Raw genomic sequence first — 24734 nt, forward strand, 5'->3', positions numbered from 1 at the left:
CCAAAATGATGAGGGGGGAAATACAATATTTCAGTGAATTTAACAGAGGTCAGAGGTGAAAAATATGGAACAAAATCCTGAGTGAAACTACCCATAAACAGTATTGCAAATGCCTAGATCTGGATCTCTTTATGCATGATAGCAATGATTGCTGAAGGTGACCAATGTGACAAACTTACTAATGAACTGGTAAAATGGTTGTCACTACACAAATAAAATAAATCTTACTGGATGATAACACATGTTGTTTTAGGTGAAAGAGAAGTAAAATGGGAAAAAAAATTCTTCATGCAGATCTTTCTTACCAAAGGTGCTTGCTTGGGATTGCTTTTCAGATCCTAAGGTTAAAGGTCAAGGTCACTGTTACTAAAAATAGAAAATCTGTTTCCATGCAATAACTCCTGTAATCATCCAACATTCTGCACAGGTGATACATCCTCTTCCATGGAATTCTTGTTTGTCCGGAGGGGACATATGACACACTCTCACCTGAAGCAACGTAAGGCTCTGTATTGAGAAATAAATGTCAGTATATTAAAACTTCAGGTATTCATTATCTGTATTTACAGTGTCGAGACAAGCTGACAGTTAGACAGAGGTTGATAGCAGATGATGTGAAGGTGGAAAAATCATTCTACAGTGCCTGTCGATTAGACATCAAGACAAATGGCTGCTTCTCAGCTGGAAACTCTAACAACGATGATGATGCTAGACGTGCGTCTGTTCTTCTGTGTCTCGAAAGTGTCCATAAACGAGGTAAGTATCGCAGACAATCCAGATAGTCATTTTCAAATTTGTTCTAAGTTTTACTTGTAATGATTGAAAGTAAGATGGTCAACATCATGATACAATTGGTATTTTGAGATTGTAATAAAAATACGTGTGAGTGAACGAATAATGAATAAGATTATAATAAAAATATGTGTGAGTGAACTAAATATTTGTAATGGAAGGACATTTTTAGCTCGGCTCCCGAAGAGAAAGTGAGGTTATGCTATGACGTGTCCATTTGTCTGTCTGTACATCCAGAGTCAACTATCTTTAATATGTTAACAGATTTAGTCATCACCCCGGAGTGCCTTGCTGAGATGATGGACCTTCGTAAAACACTGATGGCTGATTACAAGATAAACCCGGAGATAGTGGCCTCTTGCCATGAAGAGATCACAGATATGTGTGATGGAGGCCTAACAAGAGGGGGCAAGACCATTCACTGTCTGATGGAACATGCCAGAAATCAACATAAAAAGAAAAGTCCCCAGTTGTCGCCTCCCTGTCTTAGAGCTGTAAGTGAGGCTTATTAAGCAATGAACAGCGGTTTTAATTTTGTTATTGTCGATATGGCAGCAAGATGTATGGTGGGCAAATGGCATGGGAACCCGTTACAGTGGTTTTAATGTTGTTATAGTCGATATGGCAGTAATATGTATGGTGGGTAAATGGCATGGGAACCTGTTAGGGTCCCTTGCTACATTTGCCCACCATACATCTTTCTGCCATATCGACTATAACAACATTAAAACCACTGTTCAATACTTATATTTACATTGTCTTACAATTTCCGTCAGCTTTGAAAAAAAACTGAAAAAAAAAAAATCCATCCTTTTTTAATGTCACATGACCCATTGGGTGTTATAGCCTGAGGCACTGGGTGTTATAGGCGTATGGTGGCAACTGCCTCTTAGCATTGTGTCAATGGGGAAATGTGGAGCAAATGTAAATATTATGATATGGAAGCAATCATATCACACTCTTAAGGAAGCATTTAATATACGTTCTAAAAGAAGATCCTACATACTGTACTGTAAAGTGGGTTATTTTAGCAAGTGTAACGTTAACCTTAAGTGTTTAATATCAAACCTTTTAGCAAATTTATTTTGATGCATACTGTACGGTGTGTTAGTTTAGCGAGTGTATAATTTAATGTTTTAACATCAAAATTCAAGGTTTAGTACATTTAATTTTAGTGATTGTCCAACCTAAAATTCTTCACTAGTGTAAGAGTTAAGTACCATATTTATGCTCAAGTAAGCCCCTTCCTTCCGTAGTGTAAAAGTTTAGTACCATATTTATCCTAAAGTAAGCCCTCTTTCCCTAGTGTAAAAGTTTAGTACCATATTTATGCTCAAGTAAGCCCCTTCCCCTAGTGTAAAAGTTTAGTACCATATTTATGCTCAAGTAAGCCCAGCTCACTAGTGTGAAAATTTAGAATTAAAGTTTGCAGAAAGCTTGAAGCCTCTTATTTTAGTCCAGAGTGTGAGTTTTTCCACATCCTGTTTTAATCTTGAAAGTGATATACTGAAAAAACTGTTGTAGTTGGAGAGCCTTGTTAAGGAGTCTGATGTTGGCAGTGACTTCCGTATGGACAGAAACCTCCAGAAATCCTGTCAGGATGTGGTCAACGTTGTATGTAAGGATGTTCCGGCCGGAGATGCTGAGTGAGTATATGATACAGTTGGATATACTGAAATAAAATTGATGAAAAAAAAACTGAAATAAAATTTCGAAAAAAAAACTGAAATAGAATTATGAAAAAAAAACTGAAATAAATTATGAAAAAATCTGAAATAGAATTATGAAAAAAACCAACTGAAATAGAATTATGAAAAATTATTATTTGGATGCAGGCAAACCAGATCAAATGAAAGTTGACAAGTTCATGTACCATTGTATTTGAGGGTTAGAATTTCAAAGAGCATTGTTTTGACTTTGTATCCCATTATATCTTTGAAGTCTGTTATTCAATATCTCATAATTGTTATCTTTCGGAAGATGCACAACTTTCCTGTTCCGGGGTGTTTCTAAATTTGCTTTCCTTCTTTATTTTCGATCTGTTCTTTTTGCTTCAATAAACAATTTGATAGGAAAGTTTAATTCTCTAGGCCCAATATAAGATGTGACTTTACCTTAGAGAAAGTGAAAGATTTAGGGGACGTTCATGTAACTTAAAGTAAATTGCCACTGTGAGTCACATGTACAGATGTCGTTAGGCTGTGATGATGTTCATTCTGTTTAAAGGGTAATCAACTGTTTGATGGACCACCTGGATTCTGAACATATGACTGATATCTGTGAAGAGAAGTTGATGCAGATACAGTACTTCATTGTGCGGGACTTCAGGTAAGCGGTCAGCATTCTGTAATGAAACTCAAATAGTCATGCATGACTGAGTTTGAGAGAAATCAATTTCAAAAGAGACAGATTGACACTTTTCTATACAAAATTATTGAAAGTCAGCAATCTCACAATTAATAGATTATTTGAGACAAAGACTCAAGCGACCTTTTCTTATCACTATTTGTCTGTCTTCGTATAGGTTGTCGGTCATCTGTCTGTAAACAATTCACATTTTTGACTTCTTCTGGAGCCAATTTCGATCACATAATCACTTCTATTGTCAAAGAACAACCAAAATTATATGCTGCATTTGACCTACGTTTGTATGATCCAAATCGAGCACACTATGTGTTGGTCTTGTTAGTAAGTAGGTAAACCTGATGCTGAAAACCAAATAGCTGTCTAAAATAAAAAGTGGAATTTGTGATAACAGAGTTACTTCCCCTTTTCCACAGATTGGATGCCACCTTGTACAAGCACTGTCACCAGGATGCTTATAAACTATGCCACGCCCCCAAAACCTGGATAGAGCAGGATTCAACCAATGTCGAGTTAGGTCCTATGGTTTTACCGTGCCTGTTCCGTCATATGAAGGATCACGACACTGATGCCAACTTGCAGGTATGATACGAATAGCGGAGTTAATAAAATCTTCAGCAATGACAAAAATCTTGTCAATGGTAGGAATGGTCAGTGTTCTTATTTTAATGTGATATTGTAAAGATAAGGTGGATATTGCTTCTACTGTTGTGTATTTCACATTATGACGAGATACAATTTACATCAGAAGAAATTTTAAAATCCATTAAAATGGTTATGCACAATTTAAACAAGGAATCCTATTAAAATGGAAAGTTAAAGGAAAAGTCTAAAGTTTGAGTGACATCCTTATGTCGACATTCATCTATATATCGATTATCACTATAGGTTTGAACAAAACAATGCATATTTGGTAATGACTGCTGGAATTTTAGATTTGTTTGAGAGTGACAAACTCAGCACTACACACTAAGATCAAACACTTTGATTTTATACCCTTGCCATGAAAGAGAGGGATGGGGTGTCATACAGTTATGCCCCCGCCATGAATTGTGGAGCATATAGTGTTACCCATGTCAATCCCGTCTTGTCCCGTCTCGTTCCGATGCAATGTAACTAGCTAATCTCAGGAACTGCTGAGGTTTCGGGGTGTCAAGTGCACGTGGCAGCAGGGGCATTTATATCTTTAGACATTTTTTAGTTTCAAGACAAATTTTCTGATTTTTCTGGTGGTCCAAAGTCTTACTAGAATACTTTATTTTTCAGGTTACTAGAGCTTGTAAGCACGAGATTCTCCGTGTGATGAGACACCGAGCAAGACGGGTTGAATTAGACACCGATATTGAAAGCAAATGTGTGACTGACCTCGGAAGATTCTGTTCTGATGATCAATCAGAAAACTATGAAAAGGGCGAGGTAAGAACGATTTATGGATGATATGGCATTGTCTGCCCTGTATAAAATTTATCGTCTGGATCTCGCCTACAGTACAACTTGTAACTTGTACGTATTAGAATTGTACATTTATGTATTCTGTTTTCAGGAGTTGGTTCACTAGATATAGAAGATCTTACATCTGTGATTGTGTGATAGATTTAGAATTTATTAAACAAGTTCAATAATTTGTGTTCATATATATATGTCATATACTGTATAATTATTGAATTATTGAGTTTTATGAATTCCATATGACGTGACACAAGTGTAAGATTCTGTTCATCACATAACTTTCATTTTAAAAAATATGTATTCAATAAAACTCCAATTAATTTCTAATATAAGACGAGATGATTCTACAGAAACAATCATGACAGGGTTATCACTGTAGAGAAATAATGTTGCATCTTTTTGCTTTTGTAATGTTATAGATTAATTATAATTATCGTGTCACAACATTATTACACACACATGCCTTACGATAATTATGACATGGTTGTATTACGTGACAGAACAGACAAGTTATGTAATGTAATAGAATTGTACATTGTGTATTGTGTTGTCAGGAGTTGGCATGCCTACAGGACAACTACGATGACTTGGAGGACGACTGTCAGGATATTGTTGGTAACATCACAGAGAACCAGGACACATACCTGGAGCTTGACAACCTTGTCATGAAGTCGTGTATGCCAATGATTAAAAAGTTCTGTAAGGAGGTCAGTGATAGAGTCGTAATGTGTTTCTCTTATCGATTCCCTACCGGTAAACTGGAGGTTCTATATGTGTCATGGGGCCGCGGTGGCCGAGTGGTTAAGGTGTACCGACACTTTATCACTAGCCCTCCACCACTGGGTTGCGAGTTCGAAACCTACGTGGGGCAGTTGCCAGGTACTGATCATAGGCCGATGGTTTTTCTCCGGGGACTCTGGCTTTCTTCCACCTCCAAAACCTGGCATGTCCTTAAATGACCCTGGCTGTTAATAGGACTTTAAACAAAAACAAACCATACCAAAATCTATTTGTGTCATCTGTCAACCTGTCCGAAACCTTTGATTGAAGGTTTTCAATTTCTTACCATTCACTAATTAATTATTGTTGTAGGAAGCTGTTATTTAACACAGAGGTTCTGTAAGGTTCTATTAGCATTAACATTACAGAGTGAACTTAAAAAACTATTTTTTCATTTTTTTTTTCTTCAAATAAGGTTTCATTTAAGTTTTGTAATGATTCGGCATTCACTCAAAATAATAATTGTATAAACCATTGAAAAATTTTTATCTTTAATAATCTTGTCTCTTTATCTGACATTCATTGTGTAGGGGACATGTATATTAGTTAGCAATACTCTGAAAATACCCTGAACTGAAATAAAAAAAACCTTCTTAATCATTTTTAGCAATTGATATACTTTAAGTCACCTGAGATGTATTTTGTCCCTCATCATCCACCGTCCCTTGTGTGTCGTCCATCATGCTTCCATAAACAATTTACATATTTAATACATATTTATTTTCAGGAGATTGAGGAGGATGCTGATGCTGAAGATGTGATGGACTGTCTTATAGAGAATAAACATGATCCGTCAATGGATGAAAAGTGTGCTGCAGGGGTTGAGCATCATCAGATTGTAAGTTTCCTGGGTAGTGGTACAGTTTATCAGAATACAATATATCTCAATTCCACTGGCTGGGGTGGTGAATTAAGGATATATGCTACCTTACTGTGACACAGAGACTTAAGGGTGTATGTTATCTTACTGTGACACAGAGAGTTAAGGATGTATGCTACCTTACTGTGTGACATGGAGACTTAAGGGTGTATGTTATCTTACTGTGGCACGGAGAGTTAAGGATGTATGCTACCTTATTATGACAATGAGACTTAAGGATGTATGCTACCTTTCTATGACATGGAGACTTAAGGATATATGCTACCTTTCTGTGACATGGAGACTTAAGGATGTATGCTACCTTTCTGTGACATGGAGACTTAAGGATGTATGCTACCTTTTTGTAACATGGAGACTTAAGGATATATGTTATCTTACTGTGACATAGAGATAAGGCTTTATGTTACCTTATTATGACACAGAGACTTGAGGATGTATGCTACCTTCCTGTGACACAGAGACTTGAGGATGTATGCTACCTTCCTGTGACATGGAGACTTAAGGATGTATGCTACCTTACTGTAACATGGTTGTTTCTAATATTAGTGTTATCTGTATTCTTTTTATAGATATCGTTACAAGATTTCCGGTTTAGTCACAAGTTCAAGGAGGCCTGTAAAGAAAATGTAATGATGTATTGTAAAGGAAGGAAAACAAAGTAGGTATCACAGTCAAAGTATTAAGATTTGAAATATTTATGTTACTTTATTACATTTTTATAAAGTTAAGATTTATTTCTATTATCTTAATGAGACCAGGGAGTAAGTCATCACGCTGTATGACTGAAAGTTAGTGATAAAGAATTACAAAGCATTATCAGTGAAGATTCAGTATTAATTATACTTGCAAAATTTGCAAAAACAACCAGCATATACTGACATGCAAACAGAATAGTTTCAATACAAATATGCTACATTGCTTTAACATGAAGACTTAAGGCTGTATGCTACCTTGTTTTAACATGAAGACTTAAGGCTGTATGCTACCTTGTTGTAACATGAAGACTTAAGGCTTTATGCTATCTAACTCATGATCAGTAAAGTAAGGGCAAAAAATGAATATGAATATCAATTGGCAATCGGTCCTGTATTTTCCCAAATTTTACCAAAATTTTCTATTTTAATTGATAAAGTATTTTAAATGTTTATTAGGAAAGAAGAACTGAATTAGTATCAATGTATAGCAAGAAAATATATAGAATTCATTGTCATAATTTGATTCTTAGGTTTGATGTGGTGTCATGCTTGAGTGAACACGTGAGAAATGACACGGTCATAGAGAAGAAACACCGGATTTCAAAAGTGTGTCGTAAACAGCTGCGATTTGAAGTTCTTCAGAGGGTAAGTATTCTATAACAACACAAAAAAGTGTATGCTTTACTTAACAAAGTGATTTTTTAGGACAGAATCGCATGTTCATTAGAAGTGCTCCTATTATGTTGAAAAGATCTCGGAAAGGATTAAAGAAAATTAACATATAGTAGAGCTTAATGATATCTGGAATCTTTACAAAGAGTACCATAGTAAAACGAAAACAAACCTTATTGATACGAGGGCTGATTGATATGTTGTGAGCCTCATATTAAAGGATTTGAATTTTGCCAGACATTACTTTCCAACATAATCCCGTTCAGTATCTATACACTTTTGCCAGCGGTCTTTAACAGCTTCAATGCTACATTTATGAATTCCCTTTTCTTGGCTGTTCAGAAACTCCCTTTCTTGGCTGTTCAGAAAGTCATCAACTGCATGTTAGAGTTAGGGTTAGGGTGCCTGAAATAGCTGTTTTCAGTTTTGGAAAAAGATGAAAGTCTGATGGAGCGAGATCAGGTGAATAAGGCGGATGCTCAATCAATTTAAAGCCACAATCATGAATGGCAGCCATGGCAATGACAGACTCTTTCACCCTAACCCTAACCCTAACTGATTTTGTCCATTTTGCAAAAGCCGCTTGTCTTGTTTACTTTAGAGTGCTACCTCGTCGATATAAACTAACCGAATAAGACCAGACCTTGGGTATACGGCCCTATAGAGACCAACCAACCAATTGTTTTCCCATAGACTTTAGTGTTAACGTTTTGGATTATTTCATTCAAATTCTTGAATTGAATATGACGATTATGGTTTATAACAAAAGTTTAGGGTCTGATATATAACACCTAATCAAAAAAAAAAGTTGGGTCCTTCAGCTCAAATTTTCTCCAGGGTAGCCATTTTGAAAATAGGTGAATTTTGCAGTAAAAATTCTCAAAAATCTTAAATGTTTACCTGTTTACTATTATTACGTGAACTTTTGGGAAAAAAACCAATCGGACTTGCGAAATTTATATCAACATTTCTTATTGATAGTTACCTATCAGGCTACATATCTATTTTCTCACTTCATAACATACTGGCCAATCAGTGGCTGCCAGACATTTTATCCTTGGCTCAACTTTCTATACACAGGGTCTGTTTCAAAAATATATTTTTTCAATTGGTTGGTTGTTCCCTATATAGTCAGAGAATAGTAGGACTTAAAAAGAACATCCTTGAGTACCTCCTTCAATACGAGGCTCACACCTTATCAATCAGCCCTCGTGTATACCGTGCTTACAACCACAGACAGAACAAGTTCCTAATCCTCAATGTGTTGTACATCCTAAGAAAATGTAATGACTGTGTTCAAAATTCAAAGGGCATGCACAGGATTGATTGGATGAATGTACTTTCAGGGAGAAAAAATTGACCTTGACCCCGAGCTTAAGAGAGCTTGTAGAGAGGAGTTGGAGGGAGTTTGTTCAGGTGTGGAACACGGCAACGCAAAGGTATGTTGATCTACTGTTCCAAAGGATTATGTTATTAACCAGCTTCATTACATAATCCAAATGTTTCTCTCTATACCTCTGCAACTTTGGGAATGTGTTAGGAATACATATTAGGTCAGAATTATAAACATCAGCAATCTGTAGGCTGTTATCTGAAATTCAGAGCCTTAGATACAGACATAGCATTCTTCAAGGAGAAAATCAGGTAATATGAGATTTAATTAAATTTTGTCATTTGGTACCAGTGGTGCTTTAAAGAGTGGTAATTTTGATGAAGCTTTATCATGAATTGGGTTAAAAAATTTTAGTAAGATTTTTCTGAAGGCAGCCTCTTTGAGTTACATCAGTGCTGCCATGCTGGCGTGCAAAGTCTTGATGATTTGATATTGAGGTTAGGAATTCAAAAACTTCGAAATTTATTGCTTGCTTGAAAAATCCTTCAAAAATTCAAAAAAAAATTTTGGAGTACAAAAAACTTTATATGATTTCAATGAATACAAAGAATGGTCTTTAAGTTGGATTTTCACAAATCCTTTTTCAGTCAGCATTCAAGGGGCTAATATCATCTTAATTGAAATCAAACTGGCTCAGTATACATTTTACATGTACTTGATACATAATAATTACTTTTTAGCATTTTAGTAGAAACCACTTGGCGTAGGTATAGAGTAAGTTGATGGGCTTGAGGTCCAGTTTGTGAAGCTGTTATTTCCCTATCAGTTTATTGATGGGTATCATGTACTTGCAAATTTTTTTATTTAACAGGTGCAAACTGTCCTGTGGTCATGTTTTGTCACAAAGTTTTTTTTTTTAATTCTGGGCGCAATACAAATTTGGGGGGTTGAAATATCAAGTTGAACAAGGACATTCATTTTGCACTAAGATATATCTTTTATTATGCATACTTTATTGTTTAAACAGGCAATTGAGTGTTTAAAGAACCACCCAAGGAAACTCGGTCCAGCATGTTCAAAACTAGTTTTTGTGAGAGAGGTAAGCAACGCCTTTTAAAACTTAAGTAATCAAGCATCAGCATATAATTATGTATTAAATCATTAGTTGAAATTCTGCTGAATTTTTCTGTGAAAAATCTTTTTAACAGTACCAAAATGTGGAAATATTTGTTATATAACTCAAATGTGAGTGTTTTACCTTGATTATTAGCTCACCTGCCCGAAGGGCAAGTGAGCTTATGCCGTGGCGCGGCGTCCGTCGTCCGTCCGTCGTCCGTCCGGCCGTCCGGCCGTCCGGCCGTCCGGCCGTCCGTCCGGCGTCAACTTTCCATTCAAGCAACTTCTTCTCAATAACCAAAAGGCCTAGAGACCTAATATTGGGCCTGTAGCATGCTGGGGTGAAGGGCTACCAAGTTTGTTCAAATGAATGACCTTGACCTTCATTCAAGGTCACAGGAGTCAAAAAGGCTAAAATCTTCAAACGACTTCTTCTCAACAACCAACAGTCCCAGGGAGTTGATATTGGGTCTGTAGCATGCTGGGGTAAAGGGCTACCAAGTTTGTTCAAATGAATGACCTTGACTTTCATTCAAGGTCACACGAGTCAAAAAGGCTAAAAAAAAATTAGACGACTTCTTCTAAATAGCCAAAAGACCCAGGGACTTGATATTGGGTCTGTAGCATGCTGGGGTGAAGGGCTACCAAGTTTGTTCAAATGAATGACCTTGACCTTCATTCAAGGTCACAGGAGTCAAAAAGGCTAAAATCTTTAAACGACTTCTTCTCAATAACCAAGAGTCCCAGGGACTTGATATTGGGTCTGTAGCATGCTGGGGTGAAGGGCTACCAAGTTTGTTCAAATGAATGACCTTGACTTTCATTCAAGGTCACAGGAGTCAAAAAGGCTAAAATCTTTAAACGACTTCTTCTCAATAACCAAGAGTCCCAGGGAGTTGATATTGGGTCTGTAGCATGCTCGGGTGAAGGGCTACCAAGTTTGTTCAAATGAATGACCTTGACGTTCATTCAAGGTCACAGGGGTCAAAAAGGCTAAAATCTTTAAACGACTTCTTCTCAATAACCAAGAGTCCCAGGGAGTTGATATTGGGTCTGTAGCATGCTGGGGTGAAGGGCTACCAAGTTTGTTCAAATGAATGACCTTGACCGTCATTCAAGGTCACAGGAGTCAAAAAGGCTAAAATCTTTAAACGACTTCTTCTCAATAACCAAGAGTCCCAGAGGCCTAATATTTGGCCTGTAGCATGCTGGGGTGAAGGGCTCCCAAGTTTGTTCAAATGAATGACCTTGACTTTCATTCAAGGTCACAGGAGTCAAAAAGGCTAAAATCTTTAAACGACTTCTTCTCAATAACCAAGAGTCTCAGGGAGTTGATATTGGGTCTGTAGCATGCTGCGGTAAAGGGCTACCAATTTTGTTCAAATGAATGACCTTGACCTTCATTCAAGGTCACAGGGGTCAAAAAGGCTAAAATCTTTAAACAACTTCTTCTCAATAACCAAGAGTCCCAGGGAGTTGATATTGGGTCTGTAGCATGCTGGGGTGAAGGGCTACCAAGTTTGTTCAAATGAATGACCTTGACTTTCATTCAAGGTCACAGGAGTCAAAAAGGCTAAAATCTTTAAACGACTTCTTCTCAATAACCAAGAGTCCCAGAGACCTAATATTTGGCCTGTAGCATGCTGGGGTGAAGGGCTACCAAGTTTGTTCAAATGAATGACCTTGACGTTCATTCAAGGTCACATGAGTCAAAAAGGCTAAAATCTTCAAACGACTTCTTCTCAATAACCAACAGTCCCAGGGAGTTGATATTGGGTCTGTAGCATGCTGGGATGAAGGGCTACCTAGTTTGTTCAAATGAATGGCCTTGACCTTCATTCAAGGTCACAGGGGCCAAAAAGGCTAAAATCTTTAAACGACTTCTTCTCGATAACCAACAGTCCCAGAGACCTAATATTTGGCCTGTAGCATGCTGGGGTAAAGAGCTACCAAGTTTGTTCAAATGAATGACCTTGACTTTCATTCAAGGTCACAGGAGTCAAAAAGGCTAAAATCTTTAAACGACTTCTTCTCAATAACCAAGAGTCCCAGAGACCTAATATTTGGCCTGTAGCATGCTGGGGTGAAGGGCTACCAAGTTTGTTCAAATGAATGACCTTGACTTTCATTCAAGGTCACAGGAGTCAAAAAGGCTAAAATCTTTAAACGACTTCTCAATAACCAAGAGTCCCAGAGAGTTGATATTGGGTCTGTAGCATGCTGGGGTGAAGGGCTACCAAGTTTGTTCAAATGAATGACCTTGACCTTCATTCAAGGTCACGTCGATCAAGTATGCTTAAATCTTTAAATGACTTTTAGTGAAAAGCCAAAGTGCAGAGAGACATTATATTGGTCCTGTAGCATGCTTTCAAATAACTGCAGGATCCATATATGAAAAGATCACTGCATTGCAGGTGAGCGATTTGGGCCCATTGGGCCCTTGTTGAAAAAATGCGATGCAGGCCCTCTGAGCCTCATGTTGATATTTTTCATTGAAATTGCACAATAAATTAACAAAACACAAGCATATTTTTCATGTGATATATATATAATTATTTTGTTACCTCAGAAAGATGATGTTTTCATTGGAGACTTCAAGTTAAGACAGTCCTGTGCTGGAATGATAAAGGTTTGTAATTTTTATTTTGAGTATGGTATATTGACCTGCTATTTGAAGCCCCCATTGACCTTTTGTTTGAAGCCCCAGTGTTCACAGAGATGAAAATGTTCAGCCGATTGGCTGATTTCAGCCTTTTGAGGAATATCAGTGTATTGTAAACTCGTAATTTTTCACATTGAAAGATTGAGTAATCTTATTTTCAGCCTTTTTGACCTTAGTCCATTTTCATCTCTGTGTTCAGCAGTAATATTGTAGTAAATGTGTCTATTGGTCCAGCTGTTCTGTTATTATAACGCCCATAATGAATTGTTATGTATACAGGATGTTATATGTTAATATTTGTATTGTTACCAGGTACATGTAGCGATCTGTATCTGTAAAATGTGCTTGTTTCAGACATATTGTAAAACAGTAGTCCAGGCGAACGGTGATGTCATGCATTGTCTCCAGAAGCACAAAGACGAGACTGAGTTCGATAGAAAATGTAGAACGTTCGTTATCAAAAGACAAGTGATTCAAAATCAAGGTAAGAATGTCGGGGTTTATCACTAAAATGTTACATAAGAAGATGGTTCAATCTAATGTTAAAAATGGATTGCTATTTTGCTTCATGCAATTCAGGCAAAGATGACTTTCAGGTGTTAAAGATTTTTGTGGCAATTTTTAGCTCACCTGCCCGAAGGGCAAGTGACTAAGTATCTGCAGAAATCACCTGGATCTACTTCAAAGTTGCTGTAGAATCAGGTGAGCAATACAGGCCAATTAGGCCTTTTGTTCATTGTATATAATTTTTTTTTTTTCGTGTTTCATAGATTACAGATTGAACCCATCATTGAAGAAAAGTTGCAAGATGGACATCAACAAATTCTGTGGCGAACTTGTACAGACGGAAAAGAACGATGTTGAATTGGAGGGAAAAGTGATCAACTGTCTCAAGAAACAATTTGCTGTAAATGTAGGTGAAACAGTTCGCTGTAAATGTAGGTGAAACAGTTTGCTGTAAATGTAGGTGAAACAATTTGCTGTAAATGTAGGTGAAACCACTTAAGACAAGTTCTGGTTATACCTTACATCTTGTTAGCCCCTTATAATTAACTCCCAGGAGTTTTAGCTCACATATGGCATGAAAGTTTCACTGAATTTATGGTATGGTGCCGTGCTGCAGGAGTGGGCATCTGACGTCTATTTGTCCGTCAAATTAACTGCTGCTAGAAAACTATAATTAACCTGTATATATATATGTAATTGTCGGATGTTGAGTATCTGGATATTTTCATACTAACTTTATGGAAAGTTCAGTAAAGTAAAAGAAATAATAAAATACTATATCTGGTGAGATTTTTCCCTTAGAGGTTGTCAACTTTGTGTAAAGTCTTAGTGAAGTAAAAGAAATAATCAAATATTACATCTGTTCAGATTTTCTTTCCTTAGAGGTTGTCAACTTTGTGGAAAGTCTCGGTGGAGTAAAAAAAAAAAAAAAAAATTCATCTGTTGTGATTTTTTTTCCTCAGAGGTTGTCAAGGGACTGTAATGCAGAGATCAGAGATGTGATCAAAGATGCAGCCCTAAATTATCTTGAGGACCCTGTTCTGGCTAAAACTTGTGAAGCTGTGGTAAGTATGCCATCATTTTGTGGATTTACATCTGGAAATCACCCCTGTGGTCTATCCATAAGAGTAAGTTCTGGTAATTTTCGTCTTGTCTGCAATGAAGTCACGAAAAGAGACAATATCTGGACCATACGAGGTATCCGGAGTAATTCAGTATCAATTTAACGAATTGGTTAAGCTCAGATTTTGAGATTGACTCATTGTGAGCCTGTCTCTGACATGTCAGTAATCTTGTTTGTTTACTAGTTTACACACAAAAAATCCAGAAACAAAACATAACCTGCAGTGAGTTTGAATGTCATAGACTCTGTCTTACTGATTTTTCGCTCACACTGTTTTTAGCTCACCTGCCCGAAGGGCAAGTGAGCTTATGCCGTGGCGCGGCTTCCGTCGTCCGTCCGTCGTCCGTCCGTCCGGCCGTCCGGCCGTCCGTCCGGCGTCAACTTTCCATTCAAGCAACTTCTTCTCAATAACCAAAAGGCCCAGAGACCTAATATTGGGCCTGTAGCATGCTGGGGTGAAGGGCTACCAAGTTTGTTCAAATGAATAACGTTGACCTTCATTCAAGGTCACAGGGATCAAAAAGGCTAAAATCTTTAAACAACTTCTTCTCAATAACCAAGAGTCCCAGGGAGTTGATATTGGGTCTGAAGCATGCTGGGGTGAAGGGCTACCAAGTTTGTTCAAATGAATGACCTTGACTTTCATTCAAGGTCACAGGAGTCAACTATGCTAAAAACAAATTAAACGACTTCTTCTAAATAGCCAAAAGACCCAGGGACTTGATATTGGGTCTGTAGCATGCTGGGGTGAAGGGCTACCAAGTTTGTTCAAATGAATGACCTTGACCTTCATTCAAGGTCACAGGAGTCAAAAAGGCGAAAATCTTTAAACAACTTCTTCTCAATAACAACCAGTTCCAGAGACCTAATATTTGGCCTGCAGCATGCTAGGGTGAAGGGCTCCCAAATTTGTTCAAATGAATGACCTTGACCTTCATTCAAGGTCACAGGAGTCAAAAAGGCTAAAATGTTTAAATGACTTCTTCTCAATAACCAACAGTTCCAGAGACCTAATATTTGGTCTGTAGCATGCTGGGGTAAAGGGCTACAGAGTTTGTTCAAATGAATGACCTTGACCTTCATTCAAGGTCGCAGGAGTCAAAAAGGCTAAAATCTTTAAACGACTTCTTCTCAATAACCAAGAGTCCCAGGGAGTTGATATTGGGTCTGTAGCATGCTGGGGTAAAGGGCTACCAATTTTGTTCAAATGAATGACCTTGATCTTCATTCAAGGTCACAGGAGTCAAAAAGGCTAAAATCTTTAAACGACTTCTTCTCAATAACCAAGGGTCCCAGAGACCTAATATTTGGCCTGTAGCATGCTGGGGCAAAGGGCTCCCAAGTTTGTTCAAATGAATGACCTTGACCTTCATTCAAGGTCACAGGAGTCAAAAAGGCTAAAATCTTTAAACGACTTCTTCTCAATAACCAACAGTTCCAGAGACCTAATATTTGGCCTGCAGCATGCTAGGGTGAAGGGCTCCCAAGTTTGTTCAAATGAATGACCTTGACCTTCATTCAAGGTCACAGGAGTCAAAAAGGCTAAAATCTTTAAACAACTTCTTCTCAATAACCAAGAGGCCTAGGGAGTTGATATTGGGTCTGTAGCATGCTGGGGTAAAGGGCTACCAAATTTGTTCAAATGAATGACCTTGACCTTCATTCAAGGTCACAGGAGTCAAAAAGGCTAAAATCTTTAAACGACTTCTTCTCAATAACCAAGAGTCCCAGAGACCTAATATTTGGCCTGTAGCATGCTGGGGCAAAGGGCTCCCAAGTTTGTTCAAATGAATGACCTTGACCTTCATTCAAGGTCACAGGAGTCAAAAAGGCTAAAATCTTTAAACAACTTCTTCTCAATAACCAAGAGTCCCAGGGAGTTGATATTGGGTCTGTAGCATGCTGGGGTAAAGGGCTACCAAGTTTGTTCAAATGAATGATCTTGACCTTCATTCAAGGTCACAGGAGTCAAAAAGGCTAAAATCTTGAAACGACTTCTTCTCAATAACCAACAGTTCCAGAGACCTAATATTTGGCCTGCAGCATGCTAGGGTGAAGAGCTCCCAAGTTTGTTCAAATGAATGACCTTGACCTTCATTCAAGGTCACAGGAGTCAAAAAGGCTAAAATCTTTAAACGACTTCTTCTCAATAACCAACAGTCCCAGAGACCTAATATTTGGCCTGTAGCATGCTGGGGTGAAGGGCTACCAAGTTTTTTCAAATGAATGACCCTGACTCACATTCAAGGTCATGTCGATCAAGTATGCTTAAATCTTTAAATGACTTTTAGTGAAAAGCCAAAGTGCAGAGACATTATATTGGTCCTGTAGCATGCTTTCAAATAACTGCAGGATCCATGTATGAAAAGATCACTGCATTGCAGGTGAGCGATTTGGGCCCATTGGGCCCTTGTTTACTAATTAACCAAGAGACCCCAGGTCTAGATATTGGGTTGTAATGCAGTGTACTGGGATGAAAAAAGTTTGTTGAAATGAATAAATGATGTACCTTTAAGGTCACAGGGAGAAAATGGGTTTAATGATAAAATACTTCTTTTGATTTTTATGGAGGCGTTTACGCCTGCCATATTACAATCACCTACGAGTTGTGACGTCACAATCTCTCACTTTCATTTTCGTTATATTTCCTTTCACAGTTCATTTTTGTAGTTTCTTTCGGTTCATATATGATGTAGTTGAACTATATATACATTTATGAAAACTATCACGACTACAAATAAAGTGCTATTACATGAAAAAAGGTATATTCAGTATAAATTTCTCTTCGGCGGAAGCCCGGAATTTGAGACCTCTGGTGGTAATTTCTGTAACTAGTGGTAATGATTCGATTATTAGTCCAAGTATGAGGCACGTCATTGTAGTCCGTCATTCAAAGTAGATGTGCACAGAAATGTATTAACTATGCTGATAATGTTGTGAACATTTCAGGAACTATTTTGAATAAACAATAAGAATAATGTCTTGTAAATATCTACACCTGCATCGATTTTTGCAAATCTATATCGAAAATACTGATTGAAGGGAGATAACTGCGATATTCTGACGTTACCTTACAGAGGACACTTGTTTAACTACTAGGAATAAAGACGGCATAACAACACAAGCGCAAACAAATTTCCGATTTTCATAAAACCCTCCAGGTTTTGGCTAACAACATTTCTTTTGTTTACAACTTGGTAGTTTGTTCACGAGATTTTATGAGATTTGGTCCGATATTTAGCGATCACGTGTTTCGTCTGTTTACGTGAGCGAGCACTCTGTCAAAATGGAGGCACGTGGACACGGGCTTCACACGAAGCATCAAAGTGCGATGATTGTCGCTAGAAATTAATATCTATCATTATGAATTAAAGGCAAGTTGCTTACAAAGTTTAAATCTGTTTGTTGACCCACTGAAATAAGCGTTTGTTTATTTAGGACGAAACTGTTTACGATAAGTTGTTCAAGCCTGGCCAGACCACAAAATCACAATATCTACTGCGATTATAGTCCGAATTTTCTGACGATCTTGCTATATACTATATGCAGACTTTAATCAGCTTAAGACAATATCAACACCAGAACCTTTCGGATTACTGCGATAACTGATCGAAGTCCCTGTGTTTCAAATCTATGAATCGGCAGAACTACGTGATGGCGTGATGGAATTCGATCGTTTATTTTTCAAAACTAAGAAAACTGGCACATATCTGTCGTGGTGGTCATTTGTGCTGTACCTTCCCCGACAGAGACAATATACAGAATCTGGATTTTTGTGATAAGGTTTACTGCAGTAGCTACTCGCACTCGTAATATATATGAAAATGCTAAATTATTATTGAACCAGCTTGTCTTATTGATATATTATTCAGCTCACGATTCAATGCAACCTTTTCAAATGTTTTCATGTAATATATATATATACATTTGTATGCACCAAGCTGTGAAATGTTTGTATTACATAGAATATTTAAACAATACAAAGTAATTGTAGATTAACAAAATGTATACCAATTGCATTTTAACGTACTAGTACAACTTTTTGTTGTTTTCATGTAATATAACTTTTTGTTGTTTTCATGTAAAATGATAAATACATGTATATCTATTGGCAATCGATATACAATCCATATAATATAAGACTTTCTCAAATATCAATATCCTCATAACTTTCAAAATAAATCTATATTTGCTTTTGAAATTTCATTAAAAATGTTTGATTTTCATGTCACGAACAAATCCCTTAAAATTATCATCAATCTCCTTATTGGTCTCCAGAAAGTGTGAAAATAAATGAAACTTTTTTGTCAATAATTCTATTCATTATGAATTCATGTATAACCATTTAGGTTTTTTCCAATGTTGACCTTTAAAACTATATATATATACAAGCAACAATCTGTGGGATGTCAAATATGGAAGGCTATAGCTGTTTCAGGATAAATTGCCAAAAATGCTTATAAGTACTGTTTCTTATCACTGATCACATATATTGGGTTTTTGACTATTATGTGTTATTGTTACTTAAGTGTGATTTTTTTCGGCTTCAGTGATAATGTATTTCTTTGTACTTATGTGCAACAGACATCGCGAGAGTTTAATTCTCCTACATATAATATTGACTCCTACAAAAAGAAGTTGAGTGATCATGATTGGTTGACTACGAGAGGCATTTTATCAAATCTCATATTTACCATACTGATTGCTCATGATCATATTTCATCCGGCCTAGTAAACTCTAGAAAAAACATCTTAATTTATGAAAGTAGCTAACTCCTTTAATGTATGTGTAAAAATTAAGTATATATATATATATCGTACAAAACATCAAACTTCTAATATGGTAGAAATGAAACATACATTTAGGCTGACTGCCTGATAATATAATACAATTTGTACAGAGTTTACAATCCTTTGACATTCAGCTCATAATATACACCATTATAATTTGATCTGTCGTCATGCGTCGGTCTTCTTCTTAAGACCAAGATATCGCAGAATGGTGTACAAAAGGTTCTTAAGCTGTTTTATCAAAATTGTTAATTTCATGGCCCCCTATGTGTCGCATTCTCCCTGGGGAGAGGATACATTTTACTATAGTTTATATAGAAAACTCATCACACATATTTTAGCATAATTTGTTTCATTTTCATTGGAAATTGGTTAGCACGTGGTTAGGGCAAACTTTTCTCAATGATATATTGTCAGAGAATGTCAAGGCCAACGACTTGTTATGGGTTCGAATGTCAAAAATAAAAATCTTATATTGATTATTTTTTTTCATTTCATATGAAAGAACATAGTCCACTGAAACAGAATGTGCATATTTTATTGTCATCAGATAAAAATATGGCAGAAAGATATGGCACTTGGAAAAGAATCATAAAGCTATTTTCTCCAGCCAAAATTAAAAAATAATCCAAAATTGCAGAATAAAGGTTTCTGCTCTTTTATCTATAATATACACATGAAGGCTTGATGTTTGGCGCATCGATAACGTATGGCTGGCTACAAATGTTATACTATATTTGACCTTGACCTTCATTCAAGGTCATGGGGGTCAAATGATCAAGAAAATTCAAAGTTCTTTCAAATTATTAATTTGGGTCACATTTTAAAGAATCAGCCCTTTTAAAGGTGTGTGCAATGCATCAAGGTCAAATAATCAAAATGACGCAGATATGGCACTTTTAAAAAGAAATTCCTACCAAAATTAAAAAATGACCCAAAACTGCACATACACACGAAGGCTGGATACATGTAAGATGTGTGACTGGCTACAAATATTGAGTTTATCTCTCTGACCTTGACCTTCATTCACATTTTAAAGAACCGGCTCTTATGAAGGTGTGTGCGAAGTTTCAAAGGCAAATTATTAAAAATGATGCAGACATGCCCTTTAAAGAATGTTTTCTTGCCAAAATCAAAAATTATCCATAAATTGCAATTCAATTGTTGGCTCAAAAGGGGTCAATTTGGCTCAATTGACGGAAATAACTTCTTCTCTGAAACTAAGCAATAGCTCATACTTGACTGGTAGCATCCTTTTGGGTAGGGATTCAAAATTGTAAAAATGGTGGGGTTGACCCCCGGGGGGCAGGGTCAAAAGGGGTCAATTGGTTTCTCTGAAACTAAGTTATGGATATAACTCACATTGGTGTGGTAGCAATCCCTATGGGGTTGTACCCAAAGTCAATTTCATTTCATGGATTGATTGCACAATTTGGTATAAAACCTACATTCGTATGGTAGCATGGTTATGGGGTGGGTTTTCAAAATTGTACGAATGTTGGGGTTAACCTCCCGGGGGCTGAAGGATGGGACCAAAATAGGTCAATTTCGCTAAATTGACATTTTTAGAATAACAATAAACCAATGTACATGTACCCATATAAAATGCTTATGATATATTGACAAATAAACTTAAGCATCATTTTTGTTTCATATCTCATAAAACCAGGTGAGCGATACAGGCCCTCTGGGCCTCTTGTTTTATCTGTGAAACCATTCAGATCCCAACTCCATAATCTTGCTGGACAACAAGAGATGAACACAATCCTGATGTAAAAATAGGCCCAGGGTTCTTTCCCCACCCCAAGGGCCTTATACAATCAAATTGAATTGATATCAAATATGAAAGTTTTCTTCAATATTTTGCATGTAAAACGCTGTATATTTATATACAGTACCTATAGCTACTAGGCTATTATCTACATCTTGGTGCTAAATTAAAAAGCTACAAATCACAAATCACAGTTTATTGTGAATATTGCCATTGGATCTATTAAAATAGATGGAATTGATATCTAATTTTGAAATAATTGTCCTTAAAAATGAGGTCTTTGTTGAAAAAAAAAGTGTAATAACTTTTAAAAGCTGTCAATCTAATTTTGATATTATTCTAAGATCAAAATAGAAAGGAATAAACAATTTTGTTTACAAGATATTGAAAGACATTGCACACTTTCAACAAAAAAAGTAGCAGACACTCCCTGTATTTTCAATACATATCGTGTATTGTTATAACTTATCGAAATGCATATCATATTGTTTCGACATTTCTAATACCCAGGCCTATAAAATATAAGTTTGTTTTAAACACATAAATGCAAATTTTGAACTACTTAAGTATAAAAGATGGTTTAAAGTATGAATGTTAATGACATGTACCTAAGTAGAAGTTGATTTGAAAAAAAATTAAAATGTTTGACTTTTTAAGTAAAGGTTTGATTGAAATAAGAAATGTTTAACTACTTTTAGAAGTAGGTTTGCAACTTTTAAGATGGTTAAAACCATTATGTACATCGAAACAGCCTAAACCATTACATTCATCAGGACTGTGAAAACCATTATGTCCAGTTGGTTTGACACACTTAAGTGGAAATGTTTAGTCATGTTGATATCAGTTTAATTTGTATTCTTGCTTTATTTCAAATATCTCCTTTTACATCTGACTAACGCCTCCTACAGTACTTTCAGTACTTTGATTTTCTTAAGCATTCTGTGGCGAAGGTCTATCAAATGAGTTTACATGTCTTCTGTTAAACATTTAATGTCACAGGGGTCAAATTTACTAATGTCTAAAATTATTTATTCCTGAATATCAAAATCCCTGGGATAGGATATTTGATGTGAGATTGTAGAATTTGTTGTTGAAGTAGTTTTCCTTTGACAAGCCTCAGAACAGGTGAGCAATACATGCCCATTGAACCTCTTGTAAATATTAGTGATAATTTTGTATTAATTTATAGAAGTTGAATTTTATAAAAGACATGTACAATAAAAAATACTTTGATTATTTGCCAGATTGAGTCGTTTTGTTCAGACGAACACAACAGAGCAATGCAGAGTCAAAACAAGGTGGTTATCACAGAGGATGGCAAGGGAGCTGTGATGGAGTGTCTCAAAAAAAACATCAAAACCATCAAGAACAGTCCGAATGGCTTAGCATGTGCAAAGGTAATGAAACAAATAAAATTCAATTTTAATTCTTAGCTGATATATCACATGGTACAAACTTACTTTCTTATCTATTTTGCATGAAACTTTTATGTTCACAAATGTCACATCTTGTATTTCATACAGTTTGAGTTGCATTTCAGCCTTTTGAAATGAAAATTTGTTACAATTTCAACCTTTTGAGATGAAAAAAATTGTTACAATAAATAGTTTTTGTGTCATTACAATATATCATTTCTTTTTCGATTGTCTGAAACTTTGTCTATGTTTTCAGAAACACTACATTATTAGTTCATGTTTTGACTATCTGGAGTCTAATCATGCAATAAATAAAATCTTAGCTTTGATGCATCTGGGTTAAAACTAGGTTGCTGTTTCTATTAATAGATTTCCTGATCACTTATATACTGAGAAATACTGTGTCTAATGTAGATTTTATATCTCTTCTACAGGAAGTAGCACGTACAATCCAGGAAGCTCACATAGATGTTGGTGTAGATCCCCTACTACATACGGCCTGTCAGCAGGATCTGTCAAAACACTGTGGCCATATCAACCCTGGAAATGGCAGACGTAAGTTACTGTCTGTCTGCAAATATGCTCCTTCCGACAAATAAATTTCTGTCCACAAATAAGTCCATTCCCACAAATAAGCTCTTGCTCAAATCATCAAATTTAAGATAGTAATCTGAAAGTGGTTTTCAAATATGCCATTACCAACCTCTAATGCTTAACTTTTACACTAGGGGTGGGGGCTCATTTGAGGATAAATACACTACTAAACTTTTACACTAGGGGTGGGGGCTCATTTCAGGATAAATACAGTACTAAACTTTTACACTAGGGAAGGGGGCTCATTCAGGATAAATACAGTACTAAACTTTTACACTAGGGAAGGGGGCTCATTTCAGAATAAATACAGTACTAAACTTTTACACTTGTGGAGTGGGGCTCATTTCAGGATAAATACAGTACATTTTAGGATAAATACAGTACTGAACTTTTTACACTGGGGAGAGGGGCTCATTTGAGGATAAATACAGTACTAAACTTTTACACTTGTGGAGTGGGGCTCATTTCAGGATAAATACAGTACTAAACTTTTACACTAGAGGAGAGGGGCTAGTTTGAGGATAAATACAGTACTAAACTTTTACACTAGGGGAGAGGGGCTAATTTGAGGATAAATACAGTACTAAACTTTTACACTAGGGGAGAGGGGCTAATTTGAGGATAAATACAGTAATTGGTTACCTAGCTCCTATGACTTAGTTATGTATGTTTTGTTGACAGATACTGTTTTTAAAATTAACTGAATTTGGCAGTTAATGATAGGAAGAAATAGCTCTTTCCAACTTAAAGGGGACAAAAATGGATTTTAGAATTAAGTGTATGAATGTTTGTTTGTCTAGCATAAAATCATCAAATAAATGAACATGACAAGAAATAGCTCTTTCCAACTTAAAGGGGACAAAAATGGATTTTAGAATTAAGTGTATGAATGTTTGTTTGTCTAGCATAAAATCATCAAATAAATGAACATGACAAGAAATAGCTCTTTCCAACTTAAAGGGGTAAAAAATGGATTTTAGAATTAAGTGTATGAATGTTTGTTTGTCTAGCATAAAATCATCAAATAAATGAACATGACAAGAAATAGCTCTTTCCAACTTAAAGGGGTAAAAAATGGATTTTAGAATTAAGTGTATGGATGTTTGTCTAGCATAAAATCATCAAATAAATGAACATGGCAATTGTGTTTTCTAATATTACTTTGTGTAAGCAACAGAATACCTATATAACAGCTCAAAATAGATATTTTTACCAGGTGACCTTTCTTTATAGATTTAAAAAAAAAGGTCTTTTAATTCTTTTTTTAGTGGCCACTAAAATAGGCACCATTTTGAGCCCTGTATAATATTGATGTTTATTTCCTTTTTGCATGTAATTTCTGTGACATCCTGATTACAGAAATGAACTGTTTATTGATCGAGCTTGAAGACCGACCAGATGGGATGTCAACTGATTGCAGAAACTTACTTTCAAAGCGTAAAGATTTGTGGGAGTTTTCTGTGAGGGTAAGTTTGAAACTGAAACTATTTGTCAAAATCACTATCGGCTACAATCATGAATTTTCTGATTGTGGTGTTGGTGAAGTGGTGCTATGGTTTATATACATGAATTTACTCTGCATCTTACTCCATGTACACCAGTCTTGTTTGGATAAATAGTCCACCAGGGTCCCATTTTGTAACGGCTCCCAAATGAACAGTCTGACTTCTACAAAATGGCTACTAGATGCAGGGTTCTCATTGGTCAAATTTTTTTCGTTATATCGGTTAATTGTGATGAAATCTGTTGTGTAGTTACGGAAAAATGGTGGTATTGATACCGGTTTTGTT

At 36.2% G+C, this 24734-nt stretch overlaps 1 protein-coding gene across 1 annotated transcript in view; it reads left to right on the plus strand.

The window, feature by feature from the left end:
• The window catches only part of LOC117338201 (Golgi apparatus protein 1-like), a 39025-nt gene that overhangs the window by 5241 nt on the left and 9050 nt on the right, over positions 1 to 24734 (plus strand). The window contains exons 6-24 of the mRNA XM_033899457.1: positions 570 to 756; positions 1057 to 1286; positions 2317 to 2438; positions 3019 to 3120; positions 3573 to 3738; positions 4423 to 4572; positions 5160 to 5312; positions 6113 to 6223; positions 6835 to 6923; positions 7491 to 7605; positions 8979 to 9071; positions 9993 to 10064; positions 12651 to 12710; positions 13098 to 13227; positions 13514 to 13656; positions 14213 to 14314; positions 22180 to 22332; positions 22785 to 22905; positions 24304 to 24410. Coding sequence (XP_033755348.1) covers positions 570 to 756; positions 1057 to 1286; positions 2317 to 2438; positions 3019 to 3120; positions 3573 to 3738; positions 4423 to 4572; positions 5160 to 5312; positions 6113 to 6223; positions 6835 to 6923; positions 7491 to 7605; positions 8979 to 9071; positions 9993 to 10064; positions 12651 to 12710; positions 13098 to 13227; positions 13514 to 13656; positions 14213 to 14314; positions 22180 to 22332; positions 22785 to 22905; positions 24304 to 24410 — 2406 coding nt within the window. The remainder of the gene's footprint in view (positions 1 to 569; positions 757 to 1056; positions 1287 to 2316; positions 2439 to 3018; positions 3121 to 3572; positions 3739 to 4422; positions 4573 to 5159; positions 5313 to 6112; positions 6224 to 6834; positions 6924 to 7490; positions 7606 to 8978; positions 9072 to 9992; positions 10065 to 12650; positions 12711 to 13097; positions 13228 to 13513; positions 13657 to 14212; positions 14315 to 22179; positions 22333 to 22784; positions 22906 to 24303; positions 24411 to 24734) is intronic.

This window comes from Pecten maximus, chromosome 11, assembly GCF_902652985.1.
Source record: "Pecten maximus chromosome 11, xPecMax1.1, whole genome shotgun sequence".
NCBI classification, from domain to species: Eukaryota; Metazoa; Mollusca; class Bivalvia; order Pectinida; family Pectinidae; genus Pecten; species Pecten maximus.